General features: G+C 39.8%; 1 protein-coding gene across 1 annotated transcript in view; it reads right to left on the bottom strand.

The window, feature by feature from the left end:
* Positions 1-16,457, bottom strand: part of LOC134660655 (uncharacterized) — a gene marked incomplete at its 3' end in the record, with an annotated part of 109,700 nt that overhangs the window by 10,895 nt on the left and 82,348 nt on the right. Inside the window, exon 2 of the mRNA XM_063516431.1 lies at positions 13,768-13,980. Coding sequence (XP_063372501.1) covers positions 13,768-13,980 — 213 coding nt within the window. The remainder of the gene's footprint in view (positions 1-13,767; positions 13,981-16,457) is intronic.

Below are 16,457 nucleotides of genomic sequence, written 5' to 3'. Positions count from 1 at the left end.
GTTGTTGGCAAGTCCTGTTTAGTCATTCAACTATGTTACGTTTCCTAAGAGTTGGCTGTATCTATTGTATGTATTTCGTTTTGTACATAAGATAGTTTGGTCTATCATCTGATTTTATTACACTATTACCTATTTACTAAAAGCAGAAGTAATGTGTGTATATACTCGGCACCCAAGTCTTCTTTTTTAAATAGTGAAATCTCCTGATAGGCAAATCAGTTTCATTTTTAGAACTGTATAAACGATTTGCCTATGCCTATATGGTATTTACATGAAAACGTGACGTCACGGTCAAATCACCTACTTTTTAACCGACTTCCAAATCTAAAAGGAGGAGGTTATCAATTCGGTTGTATGTTTTTTTTTATTTTTATTTTTTTTATTTTTTTTTATGTTTGTTACTCCATATCTCCGTCATTACTGGACCGATTTTGAAAATTTTTTTTTGATTGTATGTATATGCATACAGATTGGTCCCGTTTTTGTCAAAACCCAGTTCTGATGATGGGATCCATGAGGAATCGAGGGAACTCCTCAAATCTTAAAGGCATACATATAGTGATTTTTGTGTTTTTATCAACAAATACATTTAAAAAAGTGGCATTTGATGAAGTGGAACTGCTGATGATGATCAGAACGGAAGTCTTCAACGACGCATAGTACACGTTTGACGATTTGTCCTCTTCGTTATGTTTGTTAAGCAAGTTAAGTTTTTAAGCCACATTTTTGTCAAGCTCGAGTTCTGATGATGGGATCCATGAGGAATCGAGGGAACTCCTCAAATCTTAAAGGCATGCATATAGAGATTTTTGTATTTTCATCAAAAATTAAGCATTTTCATTAAAAACTGTCGCATTTGATGCAGTGGAACTGCTGATGATGATCATAACGGAACTCTTCAACGACGCATAGCTCGCATTTGGCGATTTGTCCTTTTCGTTATGTTTGTTAAGCAAGTTAGGTTTTTAGGCACATTTATGTCAATCTCAAGTCCTGAACATGGGATCCATGAGGAATTGAGGGAACTCCTCAAATCTTAAAGGCATACGTATATAATTTTATATATTTTCATCAGAAAATCAAGCATTTACATTACAAACTGTGGCATTTGATGAAGCGGAACTGCTGATGATGATCAGAACAGAACTCTTCAACGACGCATAGTACACGTTTTGTGATTCTGAATTTCGATTTTGACTTGGACTGGACCCGTACTCGGACTCGGACCCGTACTCGGACTCGGACCAGGATCCGGACACGGACCCGGACCTTGATCCGGAAAACCACTATGATACCTAAACTAAACAAACCACTATGATTACCATAAAATGTATACATATTACCAAATAAAGTATAAGCGCCGTTAAGTGGGTCCAGGCTAGTAGTTAGAGAAGTCGGTTTTTTCTATTAAAGATTATTTTAGTTCTATCCGATTTATTAAATTGAGATTGAGTCAAAATATACATGCTAGCTATGTTTTAATTATTATCTTGTGCATGGTGTGAATTAATTAATACCAGCTGGCAAAGGCTCTATTCATTGTTAGCTGGTAGAATTGACTTTTAAATAATGATTTTCAATGAAAAATATTTAATGAAGTTCATTTGGATTTGATCTGGTTTGATTTTGATTGATATCTTTCAGTCAATATTTTCGGGTTGGTATGGTTAAATAGTTATTTGTTTTACAAACGCGAACGATTCCATAACTGAACCACAGCGTAGCGAGTGGTTCTAAAAAGGAATCTTGAGCGTTGCGAGAGTTTAAAGGCACGAGAGTTAAACAAATTTTGCCACCGAGTGAAACACTACATTTTTCACCACGTATTGCCCCGCGGGTTCCCCTACTACCTATCAACCTGCGACTCACTCATATAACCCAATCCAATACCATGTGTACCTTTCATTGTGCGGGCAATGGCCAGTGTTAAATGTATAGCTGGTCAACCAAATCTTGTGAGTAAAAAAAGGCGCGAAATTCAAATTTTCTATGGGACGATATCCCTTCGCGCCTACATTTTTCAAATTTGCCGCCTTTTTCTACTGTCGAGATCTGATTGACCAAGTATATATGTATTATAATTTCCCGGTGGTTGTCTAAAATAGTCACGTATGTGTGGCGAGGCGCGGCGCGGTCATGCGCGCCCCAGCGGCCGGCGCGGCGCGGCGGCGTCCCCGTACCTACCTGCTTTACTTCCGCTATTTTAGAAGCCCGCCAAGTGTGGCATGGGTTGTGGTTGTACATATTAGACGCACCATGTTGTTAGGTAAGCACTAAGCACACCATAGAAATGTTAACGTTTTGTATTTAAAATTTAAAGTAGATGGAAGATTCACTTATGCACATTGGGATACCACTGACGAGAGAGGTTATTTTATTACATGTCTTTTTCAGATAATACCTGCTTAACCACAAAATATTACCTAAACCTATCCAGTTTTGCCATCAGGCTCAAGTATGTGCTCTATTGTCGCTCTATCGGGTAAATTGCGTTAAGAAAAATATAGGTATACTATTAGACCAAGAAGTCTGCAACGATTTTGATAGCAGGTCAAGTGTTATTTATACGTCATAAGGTCATAACTTCATAGAAGTAGGTAAATCAAAATCGTTGCAGACTTTTCTTGGTCTAACTCTATGTACCTTTATCTCTGTTTTTTCGTATGTAGGTACCTATTGATTTACTCAAGTAGGCCAAAATAACAAGTGCCTGGCCTAGGTATTCAAATGCAGGACTAGATGCATTCATGACACATGACAGCTTGACTCTGGTGAAAGTTGTGCAGAAGCGTCCCCACCTGATTCCATGGATGTTCGGATTGTTCGGCCCGCAGCTCAGCCGCGCTCGAGGCGCGTACAGATGGGTGTTTTATGGCGTATTCTTATAATTCGTATCGGGTGAGTCGGGCGGGGTCGACGCCCCGGGAAGTAGGTCACGTCGACTTGACGCGCCTATTTATAGCGATGGACTAGCTTCATTGACAACATGCTCGTAATGCAGGAAGTTTCAAAACGGAATGTCCATTCAAACAAAATAGGTAGCGTAAGTAAGGCCGCAGTGCAATTTATTGTAATTTATAACGAAGGGCTTACACTATTGTCAAGTATTGATCGAGTAGCGTTGTTATCTTCCAACCGCAGATTTAATAGCGCAGAAATCAATGTCTGAATTTAATACGTAAGTACCTATATTATTATAGAAGAATTTTCAAAACGGTTGGGCGTGTCGAATATATATATACATACATATATATATATATATATATATATATATATATATATATATATATATATATAGTCCTCCATGTCGTATCCGACAACGGCGACCCTTACACTTTTCTCTGATGAGCACGTATATGGCTCGCAAAACCGAACTTCGTTTTAAATATCCGATCGCACTGTGCACAATAAAGCTGCCCTTGGTCATTATATGTGTATGCGTAAGAGGGCTTAGGTCGAGACTTCCGTTGAATGCGTTTTTGGTCCAGGTGTTCAAGTCGAGCCTCTTCGAAAGTAGCTACACCTTCTTTTACCTTTTTGCGCCATTCTGACCTATTAACCGCAAGCTCCTCCCAACGCTCAGATGGGATGTCGCAAGCTTTGAGATGGCGCTTCAGAACGACTTTATATCGCAGAAACTGTCCCCCATGGCGACGTTTCCCATCCTTGAGTTCCGAATAGAAAACGGATTTAGGGAGTCGACAGTCATCCATGCGACAGACGTGGCCACTCCATCTTAGTTGGCTTTTCATTAGAAAGGCCTCCATACCGGACATATTGGCTCTACGTAATACCGCCGTGTTAGTTACACGATCTTGCCACTTAATTCTGAGAATGCTGCGTAAACAACGCATGTGGAAAGTGTCAAGCTTTCTGATGTCTCCCTTGTACAGGCACCAAGACTCTGAAGCGTACGTAAGTATTGGAAGCACCATGGCCTTGTACACAGAAAGCTTGGTCTGGAGTTTTAGATCGTGCGACTTCCAAACACGTCGGTTTAGTTTTCCAAATGTGGCTGCAGCTTTGGCTATGCGAGATGGAATCTCCGAGGCAAGGCGATTATCGCTTCGGATTTGGCTACCCAGGTATTTGAACATTGTAACGTCTTTCAATGCTGAGTTACCCAAGACAATTGGAGTATTATCAACGCTGGTACCTCTGGCTGGTTGTTTCAGCACTTGAGTCTTACTGACGCTTATCACCAAGCTAAATCTATCGCACGAGTCACTTAAAGATTCCATGGAGCCATGAAGTGCATTTAAGCTGTTGGCCATCAAGCACACATCATCGGCATAGAGGACCTCCAGAACGGAAACCTGACGGACTTTTTGTTTTGCTCTGAAACGTGAAATATTAAACACCCCCATGTCTGATCGTATATTCAGGTGAATTGGTTCGTTGCTTCGGCTAAGTGCGTCCCTCAACACCGCCGAGAAATACAGGGCGAACAAAGTGGGAGCCATAACGCAGCCCTGCTTTACACCACTAGTAACCAAGAATGAGTCAGAAAACTCGCCGTTATGCTGGACCTTGGCTGTCATATTGACGTGGAACTGCTTTATCAGGTTTACCAGCTTTGATGGACAGCCAATTTTCTCTAGAATTAACCAGAGAGCCTGGCGTGGGACTCGGTCAAAAGCCTTTTCGAGATCTACAAAACACATGAACAGAGGACGGTTTTGCTCTGCACATTTCTCTTGCATTTGTTTTTCGTGTCGAATAGCTATGGTGTCGGATACTACCAATATTTTACTGGTAGAGCCGGAAAACTTTGCAACGTTTCTGTTTGGCTCGTTATGCAGAAGTCCTCAAATCCATGTTTGTCCGCCATTTGTCCGCACCTACTCGTAGGTACCTATTTGCAGTGTGGGAATGCGTGAGATTACAATGATAAAAGCATGTATATATTTGGTAAAACCAAAGTTCATTATAAAATATATAAACAACATAAACAAAGTAGGTACCGTAAAATGGGGTGAGTAGGGTCAAAACTGAAATTCAAACCTCGATAACATTTTATTTTTACATAAGAAAACTGAATGGTGTATATAATAAGTGTTCCGGACGTTTGTATTTTAGTTTTTATTTTATTTTGGGTAGTTCCATTTCATAACTTTGACGATAAAGAGGAAAACCCACCTCACCCCGTAGTGCCTCGTATTTGGGGTGAGAGGGGTTTTCATACAAAGGTGATTTTGGAAGATTGTTGGATCGATTTTTTTTATTATGCGTATTACTATAGCTCCATTTTAAATTGGAATACATTATTTTTGTAGCAGTAGCCTTAAAATCCCTTCTCACCCCCCTCTCAAACCTTCTCTCCCCATTCATAACCCACCTCTACCCGCGAACACTACTCACCCCGTTTTACGGTAGTTAGGTGAAAAAATAAATAAGTGAAATAATACACGGAATCCTGTGCAGTAGGTTTAATATATCAGTCTTTATATATTATATATACCTGTAAGTAGGTACACCTACATACGACGGCACAGCACAGGCTTGCCGGCCAGTCACGCGGGCTGTGCCTGTGCCCGGCCTCAATACTGCCAATAACAATAATGTCTAAGTTGCCCAAGCCGCAACCCTTCCAAGATTACTTTTCAACCGCTCATATTGCATTAGTATCAAGACTATCAAGTTATAAGTAATATTGCTGCGACAGCTTTTGATTGAGAAGAACTGTAAGAATAAGCACCAGTGACATTATTAAATTTATTATATACATATTTATATTATACAATAAATACGACCGAGTTAGCTGTTAGCCTATAGGTAGTACTCGCGACCACCTACTGTGCAATGCAATTAGTGCACTCACTACAATCTCTCACTACAATAGATAGGTAGTAATGTATTGTATACGTATAACGTGCAAAAAATAACATTGTATATATTTATGGGTGAATTGAAAAGAAAAAAGCGGCCAACTGCGAGTCGGACTCGCCCATGAAGGGTTCCGTATTTAGGCGATTTATGACGTATTAAAAAAAAACTACTTACTAGATCTCGTTCAAACCAATTTTCGGTTGAAGTTTACACGGTAATGTACATCATATATTTTTTTAGTTTTATCATTCTGTTATTTTAGAAGTTACAGGGGGGGGGGACACACATTTTACCACTTTGGAAGTGTCTCTCGCGCAAACTATTCAGTTTAGAAAAAAATGATATTAGAAACCTCAATATCATTTTTGAAGACCTATCCATAGATACCCCACACGTATAGGTTTGATGAAAAAAAAAATTTGAGTTTCTGTTCTAAGTATAGGGAACCCCAAAAATTTATTGTTTTTTTTTCTATTTTTGTGTGAAAATCTTAATGCGGTTCACAGAATACATCTACTTACCAAGTTTCAATAGTATAGTTCTTATAGTTTCGGAGAAAAGTGACTGTGACATACACGGACAGACGGACAGACAGACAGACAGACATGACGAATCTATAAGGGTTCCGTTTTTTGCCATTTGGCTACGGAACCCTAATTAGGTACGTTATTAAGGACCTGTAATTAATCTAGAGTTATTTGATTCCATTGTGATAGGAAAATTAATCATGTACTTACTACTTACCTAAATTTATATAGAATTGTATTATTGACATTATTGTAATTAATTCATACAAATACATATAAGTTTATAATAACCGGGAATACACTTTCATGTATGTACTCAACTTAAATTGAAACTGCTTAATGGTCGTAAAACAATGGAATTTAAGGCTAATTAAATGACAGCTCCTTCAGTAATCCTCCCGCGTCGAATGGTGGTGGTCGTCCCTATGACAGTTCATTTGCAAGTATACCTACATACTACATACAGGATGTCCCTAGCCATTGGACAAAGCCGAAATGTAGGTACATATATGAATTAGGGTATTTAGAACCACTATACAAAGTATCATAACAATCGGTGTAGTGGTTACGAAGAAATTAACATATTACGATTTTTTTACTTTGGAGCAGCCTGTATGTCTTAGTTAGCTCCTGAGGTAATAAATAGTATGAAACCTTCTGCGACCTTTTTGATTCTGTTTTATATTTATGTATGTTTGTTTTTGTTGTCGATTATTGGAAAGAACTTTTTCTCAAAAATGGACGGCAAAGTCGACGTTGCCGGTTAAAAAATAGGTCGCGAAGTGCGTAGTTTATGGTCATTCAAAAAATTAAAAAGCTAAAACCATTGCAGTCTCGATTTCGGGACTGCAATGTTGCATACAAATTACATTATATAACCAAAGAGAATATAATCACTACGTATAACGAGTTCCAAACTTTTTAAAACTTTAAATGGCCATATCAAATGAAGGCATAGGTCCCTTAAACAGCCAAACAGATGATCAGCATTTATTATTATAGCTGGTCAACCAAATCTTGTCAGTAAAAAAAGGCGCGAAATTCAAGTTTTCTATGGGACGATATCCCTTCGCGCCTACATTTTTCAAATTTGCCGCCTTTTTCTACTGTCAAGATCTGTTTGACCAAGTATATATAAAGCCTGTAACAGACTATCGCACCGCACCGCGACCTTGGAGCGTCGCACTCATAAGTGAGAGCGAGAAACAGATATCTCTTTCTCGCTCTCACTTATGGGTGCGACGCTCCAAGGTTGCGGTGCGGTGCGATAGTCTGTTACAGGCATAATGTTGGTACCGCGACTATTTAGGTGTCTCAAATAGGTTGGTGTATTTTCAGCAGAAAAATACTTCTTTTTTTTAAGGCAGCAAGCATATCTTTTTATGTGAAAATTAGAACGTTGCTTTCGTAAAATATTTCTATTTCTTGCACCATTTTTGAGAAAAGCACTATATATGACTCGGTTGGAAGGCTACTTGCTGGCTTCGGATTAAATTAAATTAAACGGACTCCCAAGGTCGTCCGTTTAAAACGAATCCTCAGCCAGCAAGTAGCTACTTCCGAACCTCGAAAATAATGTACTATTTTTTTTCGTGTTCTGATAAAAAAAATATTAACGTTAGTGCATTCCTGAGAAGTAACCCTACGTGTGATTTCAGGGTTTATCCAATGGCTAAGGTCAACCTGTATAAGTAGGTATACACTAGAGTACTACCAGCCTAGTGGACGAGTGAACGCGTTAAATAGATTTTGGATTGTATTTGTTTTTTTGTACGAGTCCCATCGAGTTTTAGACCATCACTATAGAACCTACTTTTGCAGGTGGTATTGAAACATATCATGATGTAAGTACTAAAAAATCGTAGTAGGTACATACGTTTATCATGCGTGATTAACAGACAAACAAAACCATAATTACAAACAGCATGACCACAGTAACGAACGCAACCTGAATGTTCGGCCTGTCAAAGCTAAAGCTAAACGTACGAGTAGTTCAGCTTTATGCAGACAGCGCGCCGCGATTGACCTACATCTGATGAATGGGGCAAAGAGCCGCGGCGGTGAAGTGCCGCGGCGGTGGAGCACCCTCGGACACAGCCGCTGTCGCGGACCTCTCACGACAGCCATATTATGTGTACTAATGTCGCCTATAGGTTGACCTATTTACATGTGTTTTGATTTAGATAATGTAGGTACCTTAATTATTTAGACAAATTTTAAATCAAAACAAATAATGGGTACCTACCGTTACAGGCAGTATCTGCATATAATCGGATTTTCAAAACTCGAGGATGCAGCACTATCTCTTGTTAAATAATTTTACGGTTTAGTCTCACTTGTTTTAAGTCACTCGCGCGACATGTTTCGGAGAGCCTAGGTCTCCTTTCTCAAGCACTAACAGTGCGAGCAGCGTTCACGACGGCCGTGGATCGCGTACTCGATACAACAAACAAGTCAGTCGCGTACTCGGTAAAACAAGTGAGTCTAAACCGTAAAATTATTCAATGTTAGTATGTCTCACAACAGTTTAAATTCGACTATCTCTTGTATTCGCAATATTTTTTTGGCGACCTTAATTAACATATGTACCGATTCAATCGATCTACCTCCTGGTGACAGTGAAGACATAAAATGATAACTAGGTAGGTAGCCAATAATATGCTTGCCATATCAAGTTGTATATCTTTTGTAGGATTTTACCTAAGTATAAAACAGATTCCAATTATAGGAAACGCAAACGTTAACGAATAACTTAGGGTCAAGTATACTGACATGATCGATCGTTACCTAATGATTAAATTGCCACACAGGGAAAGGGCACGGACCGGACGGACAATCTTGGCGCCTATACCCAAGTACCTAGGTAAATAGTAGTATATAGTTGTTCCCATTCACTTTTAGGACCGTGGAGGCAACTCGTGCCAACTAAGTAGATAACTAGACAAATACTCTACAGTGGAGCAATGGAGGCGTAAATTTTGGTACACACTACACACGCATCGTATCACCATGTCAGAACTCTGAACAATCTTTAGGTACCTATGTCACATTTTCGTAAATACGATTTTTATTTTGAATTAAAATATTTCTGTGTTACGCAAGTTATTTTTTGAAGAAAATATATTCGTAGGTAAGCGTCAAAAAAACAAGACGCAGTTAAAGTAGCAAGATGAGATAAAACGAGTTTTAAAGGCGGTTTGAGCAATATATATATATATATATATATTTTATTGTTATTATAAAATTATAAATACATTAAATAAACTTATAATCTAATACAGTTTCCTGAAAAACTATTTGCACAGTTTGACTGCAGGCGCGAGTCTCTGTTGTAAGTACTTACATAATCAACGTAGGTAGGGTTGCCAGATCGAAAGGCGCTATTATCGGGAAAAAATAAAAAAAAATCGGGATTTTGGGCCTTAAGTCGGGAAAATGAACGATTCAAATTAAATTAATTGTATTAAAAACAAAGATATATTACATTATTGGCACTACGTCAGCTGCTCTGCCCAATCTCGCCACGCGCGCCGCGCGCGCGCTGTCGGGCTCGACGCGGGTCGCTGGTTCGCTCGACGATAGTTCAGAACTTGAAATTATTGTTTTATAACGTGATGCTGTTTTTCGGGACAATTTTCACTTTGTCGGGAATCGGGAACACATGCTAAAAATCGGGAGAATCCCGCCGAATCCCGACCATCTGGCAACCCTAAACGTAGGTAACAAATTAAAAATTAAAACTAACATCATAGCTATAACTCACTTCATTTGAGTGACATTTGCAGGCACAGGCATACAATTGTCACCCAAGCGTTTTGCTTTTTAAAATTTAATTTTATTGGGCTGGAGCCTGATATTTTCAGGCAGACTATTTAAAAAATACGGCAACCTTTTTCTTAATGTTCTGTCTCCATAATAGTTAGTAACGCGGGGTATTTCATATTTTTGCACAGCCACTGATCTTGTACTATGTTTATGTTCTAATCGTGTCGAGATATGCACCCTAATGCCATGGTTGTTAATTGCTAAGAGGTAAGTATTTGTGTTTTAAACTGACCGGGAGTACATATTTTACAAATTTTAAATTGGCGGATTGTGATCGGATTGTGGCGGATGTTAAAGAACAATATACCGTAAAATGGGATGAGAGGGACAAAACTGACATTCAAACCTCGATAAAGTTGTATTTTTACATGTGGCAAACTGATTTTTATACCGTAGTTGGGGTGAGGGGGATTTCATACTAAGGTAAGTTTGGAAAATTGTTGGATCGACACTTTGGGATTATGAACATTATAATAGCTTGATTTGTTATTTAAAAACATTACGTAGCAGTAGCTTATAAAAACCAACTCACCCCTCTGTCATCCCTTCTCTCCCCATTCATGACCCAACTGCCCTCGCAATCCCTACTCACCCCATTTTACGGTACTGTATGTCTGTATGTAAAGTTTTGAGGTTACATGACAACGAAAATATCGGTTATGGTATGCCACATAAGAGGTTCGTTCGGCCGTCTTATAGCCGCAACTTAAACTTCGGCCTAGAATGTACCATTAGGCATTTAGGCCAAAACTAAAATTGCAACGTCGGTCGTAGGTACCTACACTGTTAGTTATTTACGCGTGTGTCCCATAATGGCAGTTTGCGTGAGAAAAGTCTCACGACCTTCGTCGGCGTCATTCACAACTGAATATAACAAAAGATTCCGTAATTCCATATTATCCATTTCCTGAACGTTACTTTTAGCTACCTAGTGGGTATATTTATTCAAACTTTATTGCACAAACAAAACTTAATACTCGTTCGTGTAGAGCCCAATAACTTATAAGGTAACCAGAAGCTATGTCTCCAATAAGGCAATTCTGCCATGAACAACCCGCCGCAAAATATCATGGCCATTTTATTAAATTCATTCATAATGTGTCGATGCAATTTTGGAGCGCGCCTTTACAACGTTGCGTCAAACAGCCAGACGTCTCTACAACCAAACGACCTAGTCCCGTTATTTACAAAATATCTCACTGCATCCGATCTAAAAAAAATCTTTTGTCTTTCAGGTTGTCTGATGGTTTGTTTTAATAAGTCCCCGTTTGTGCTATCCTTAGTGCCACTTGCACCATTCCACTAACCCGGGGTTAACCGGTTAAACCTGGAGTTACCATGGTTACCAGTACAATTTGACACTGGGTTAATGGTTTAATCGCTTAACCCCGGGTTAGTGGGATGGTGCAAGTGGCCCTTAGGCAACAAAAGTTAAAAACAAGTACATAATAGACTTCGACAAACGTTAGTTAAAATATCAATCAAAGTGATTGGTTTACTACTTTTAAAGGTGCACGTCAATGGATGGTGTATTCATGCATTGAATGCGGTGTGGGTGCAGTTCCCCCTCGAGGCGCGGCCGTGGCTGGCCGAGCGCCAGCAGAGCGCAAATTGCGGGGATCTTTCTCTTTTACTCCAATGAAGGCGTAATTAGAGTGACCGAGAAAAATGCCCGCAGTTTGCGAAATTCGGTTTTCGCGGTAGCCCCTTAGGGCCTGCGCGGCGCAGGCCGCGCTAGCCGCACCACTGTCAACAACTAGTGCTTAGTGCTTACCGAGGTCACCTTGGACCTAGGGCTGCTATCACCGAAGATACCTATACTAAGTACCCAGAAAGATACTTTAGTACAGTAAGTCCACGTTAAAGATAAAGATAAATCATCTTATCATAATAAGTCATAAGAATCTTGAATGATCATTGTCATTAAGTATCATCATCAGCAGAAAACATTGCTACGCACCTACGCATACGAAGTGGTCAAAAAGATCGGCGCAATGTGCTTAATAATTAATGCAAATTGTCAAGAGATCATGTAGAGATTATTTCGAGCATCTAAGTAATTTGTTTTTATTTATTTCTTTGCTGATCAGATAGTGTTCAGCGTAATTGTAGGCATTAAACAGCACATTGGCACGTCAGACGTCTCCCGGGAATTCCATTGAACGGAGAGGAATTTAATAAATCTGCAGTCTAGATCTAGACAGATGCCTAAATTCCATTTGCTGAACAAATCAGATCCGCTTATATAAACATCACATGATTTGATCTGTCAGGCGTAGGCGCTACGCTACTGAACTAATGACTGATAGAGTCTGTGCGGAAAGAGAAGAGTCGCGGAATGTATGGGGCCCAATACATTCCACAACTCTTTCTTTCCGCACAGACTCTAATCGGTATTGAAATATCAAAAATTGTTGAGCATTTTAAAATAATGGCGTATCTATATAATTTAACTTTTAAATGAAAAACAATAAATTACAAATTGTTGATTTCACACGATGTAAAATTGTAAACAATTGAATTGAAACTCAGAATACAAGCACGCAACAGGACATTTCTGATTACGTCTCCAATGTCACTCTGAAGAGGTACTTAACAATGCAAATTAGTTACACCCAATGTTACACCAATATACAGCAGTCACGACTTTATTTAAGTTTGCTAATCGTGAGGTATAAGTATAATAATTTACGTAATGTTCTAGCTGTCTTACATAGGTCACCTGCGGGCGCAGCATGGTTCCATTTTTATCACCTGCCACTTCCGCACTTACATACTTGTTAGAACGTGACAGGCATGGTTACAGGTGGGGTGCTACGGACAGGAAACCTAGAGTGCCGAGTCCCTTCTCATTCCTCTTGATCAGTTGATCCGGGGGAAAGGTAAGGGTTCTTGGACGGTGCGCCCCGGGGGCAATGGTAAGTAATCTCTTGATTTTCAAGTAATTCCTTACCGGTGCTGCTGATGTCCTGTCGTGGGGGGGTTTAGGGGGTTCCACACAGGGTGTCCTCTCAATGAGGGAGAGTTCATCCGAGTGTGTGCTGGAGGAGGGCCTTCGGGCCGGGCGGCTTCGGTCGCGGATGGGGCCTTCGGGCCGGGCACCTTCGGGTGCGTGAGGGCACAGGAATGCCGCTGACCTGTATAAAACTGCGGTCCCCGTAACTGTCTAGGCTGTCAGGGCCTTCAGGTCCAAGGAGGGGACAGCCTCGGCTGTCGGCAGCAGGCGGTGTTCGCGGTGGAATGCTTACGCGTCCGTGTCACCGCCACCATTGCTGCAGCGTGACGGGCATACCGTGGAGGGTTTAGTCGGTATTTGGCCCCTTGGCCACAAGTCCGACATATCCGTCCTAGTTCCCCGGCTAGGCGGAATGCCTAAATGCATTACTCCACGTACAAAAAAAAGGCATGGTTACAGTTGATAAAAAATGCGACCGTGCTACGGCCGCTGGTCCGATCGGCTCGACTTGTCCGATTCCAATCGGTCGTACGACCGTTTATTTTATTTCCTTGTGGCAAAGGCAGCTGGAACCTAACCCTGGAAATTGGAACCTAAATGACCAAACTGTTAAATAGGACGTGTTCTTACCTGGCTGTTAGGAAAGGTAGCGAAGGCGGACTGCACTTTGTGTATAGCGTGGTCCTGCTGGTGCGCAGGCGGCGGCCGGCCCTTGGGGAAGTGGAAACGCGGGATGACGCGCGCGCCCGGGCCGCTGCTCGCCGCCGCCGCGCGCACCGACCGCTGCAGCGTCGTGTGCGGCGGCGCCGACGACACCTTCGGAGGCGTCGATGCCGCATAACTCTGGAAACAGACGCGGAAAACGTTACTCATACATGACAAAAATATACATGATCAGTGAAGTACCTATTTATCGTAGCATTGGGCTTGGCATATTCAATATTTTTACGTGAAAGCTATACCTAAATATAAATAAAGATATTTTGTGCAATTGCATGAAGTTGGATACGCGTTTCGTTTAGATTATCTCGATAGAAAATTCTCTAGTTTTTATTCGACAACCACAAAAATCACATTCAAGAAGTAGTAAAGAATGGATCGAGGGTAATACGGGCGGGAAAAGAATGAATGAAATTAAAAAAAACATGTCTATGCTTATTTGTCAGAGATGACATTTAAAATAAGGTTGGCAAAAATGTATTTCAGACAATATTTTTTAAGTGGTGATTACACGAAGTATTGAAAAAGTGCCAATAAGATACTGCGTGTATGCACAAATGCTTTTTTGGGGAATAGACTAAAGAGTTGTCTTGACAATTATAAGGTAGGGTTTTAAAGATGTGTGCACGACCCTTTAAATGACAAATAAAAGTACGGGAGTAGAAAAAACACTGACCATCCAGCCTCTAGACATAGCATAGTCGCGCTACCCCCTCTGCCACACATACGGTAGCGTTACTCCATCTTCGAGTCACGCCTACACCGCTTACTTCAGTCGGCGGACCGGGCTCGGTGTAGAAACTTCGGTAGCTCGAAGAAGTTTTTGCTATCAAAAATGCATTATTGTTGTGTCAAATTGTGTGGCAAGAACACTAAAAACTCTGGTGTACAAAAAAATGGCATTTCATTTCACAGGTAAGCCGATTTTTTAGAGATTTGGATAAAAAAATATTTTAATTTAAGCGTCTCATCAAATTTGACAGCGCTTGAAACTCGATGACGTCTTTTAAGAAAGTCTCTTTCTATCGCGCTGCATCCGTATACATCCTTTCTTGTCTTTTATTACGTGACATTCCTAAGCCCAAACTAGTGATGTCCATATCCATAGAATGTGATTGTTTACTATTGATAAGGTAATTCAATTCAAATCGCATAGGTATTTGCGAAAAATTCACTATAAAACAAATAAATAATATGAGAAGTACACTTACGGTCAGGTACCAATTTTCCCTTGAACATAACCGATATTGTCAATTCAGCACTACATAGGTACTCGTATTACTTTTAGCGATTATAAAAACATTGCAAAAATTAATCACAAGACCAATTTTATACAAAAACACACGGTTGCAATTTAAAATGCATTATTTTGATTCCATTTTTGTTGAGAATAGTGGGCGCCGGTTTAACTTTTTAATTTTTGCTTTTTTTCTGTGTACGACTGCCAACATGGCAATGATACTTGAACATTCGGCCAAATAATTTAAACCTCATTTAGTTAGATTGTGTTAAATAACATTTCATTTACATAATAACAAATCAATATTTGATTTAAACCATGTAATAACTCTTAATAGAATTATACAGGATGTTTTTAATGGGTGGGTATAGTAGGATACCGCGAATACAGGGTGGATTTTCTTTTTGGCTCAGTGAGGGCAGCTACCAGATCCCGTACTGCTACGAGAAAACGGTCTTAAGAGACCTTCCCTCGATTTTAAATTAATGAAGATTGGCATTTACAGATTTTGGAAAAAACATACAGGATACGAGAAAAAGGTCATTTTTGACAAACTTTTTTTTATGCCAATCGATCCCATTCCTATTGAGGATCAAAAGCTTGTATGGGAGCAAAAAAAAATTTCATGCTAGAAAAGCCACAAATCGAGGAAAACTTTTCCCATAATATTTGAATGAAAATGAAAACTTTTATTTTTCACATGCTACTTTTGTATGCCAATCGATTCCATTCCTATCCAGTATCAATAGTTTCCTAGGGGTCGACTTACGGTAATGTACTAAAAAGCCACAAATTAATAAAAACTTTTTCCATACATTTACTAAGGAGAAAATGTGAAATTTATTATGGGAAAAGTTTTCCTCGATTTGTGGCTTTTCTAGCCGGAATTTTTTTTTGCTTCCATACAAGCTTTTGATCCTCAATAGGAATGGGATCTAATTTGAAATCGAGGGAAGGTCTCCTAAGACCGTTTTCTTTATTCTTTATTCTTTATTCTTTATTATATTGCAGTCATGTTCATGTTACATTAGGTGTTACGATTTGAGAATGGTAGGTACATGACACCCTGTAAGGGCACTCAATATTTCTTAAGTCTAGGTAAGTATATGCATGCATCTTATATCAATAGCAATAAAATCTATTCATAATTTTGTACTTTATCGACCTTTATGTAGTATTCAATGTCTCGTAGCAGTTCGGGATCTGGTAGCTGCCCTCACTGAGCCAAAAAGAAAATCCACCCTGTATATAAAGCCGCAACCCGAGTGATTAATTGACATAATTGCTCTCCCAGAAGGGGGTTCCTGGGGTATTTGACTTTGATACGGTCGTATAGAGGGGGTGGTTTGGTGACTTCCAG

The sequence above is a fragment of the Cydia amplana genome, chromosome Z, assembly GCF_948474715.1.
Source record: "Cydia amplana chromosome Z, ilCydAmpl1.1, whole genome shotgun sequence".
Taxonomy (NCBI): Eukaryota; Metazoa; Arthropoda; class Insecta; order Lepidoptera; family Tortricidae; genus Cydia; species Cydia amplana.
Note: the sequence above shows the minus strand (reverse complement) of the source record. Positions and strands in the feature narration are given on the sequence as shown.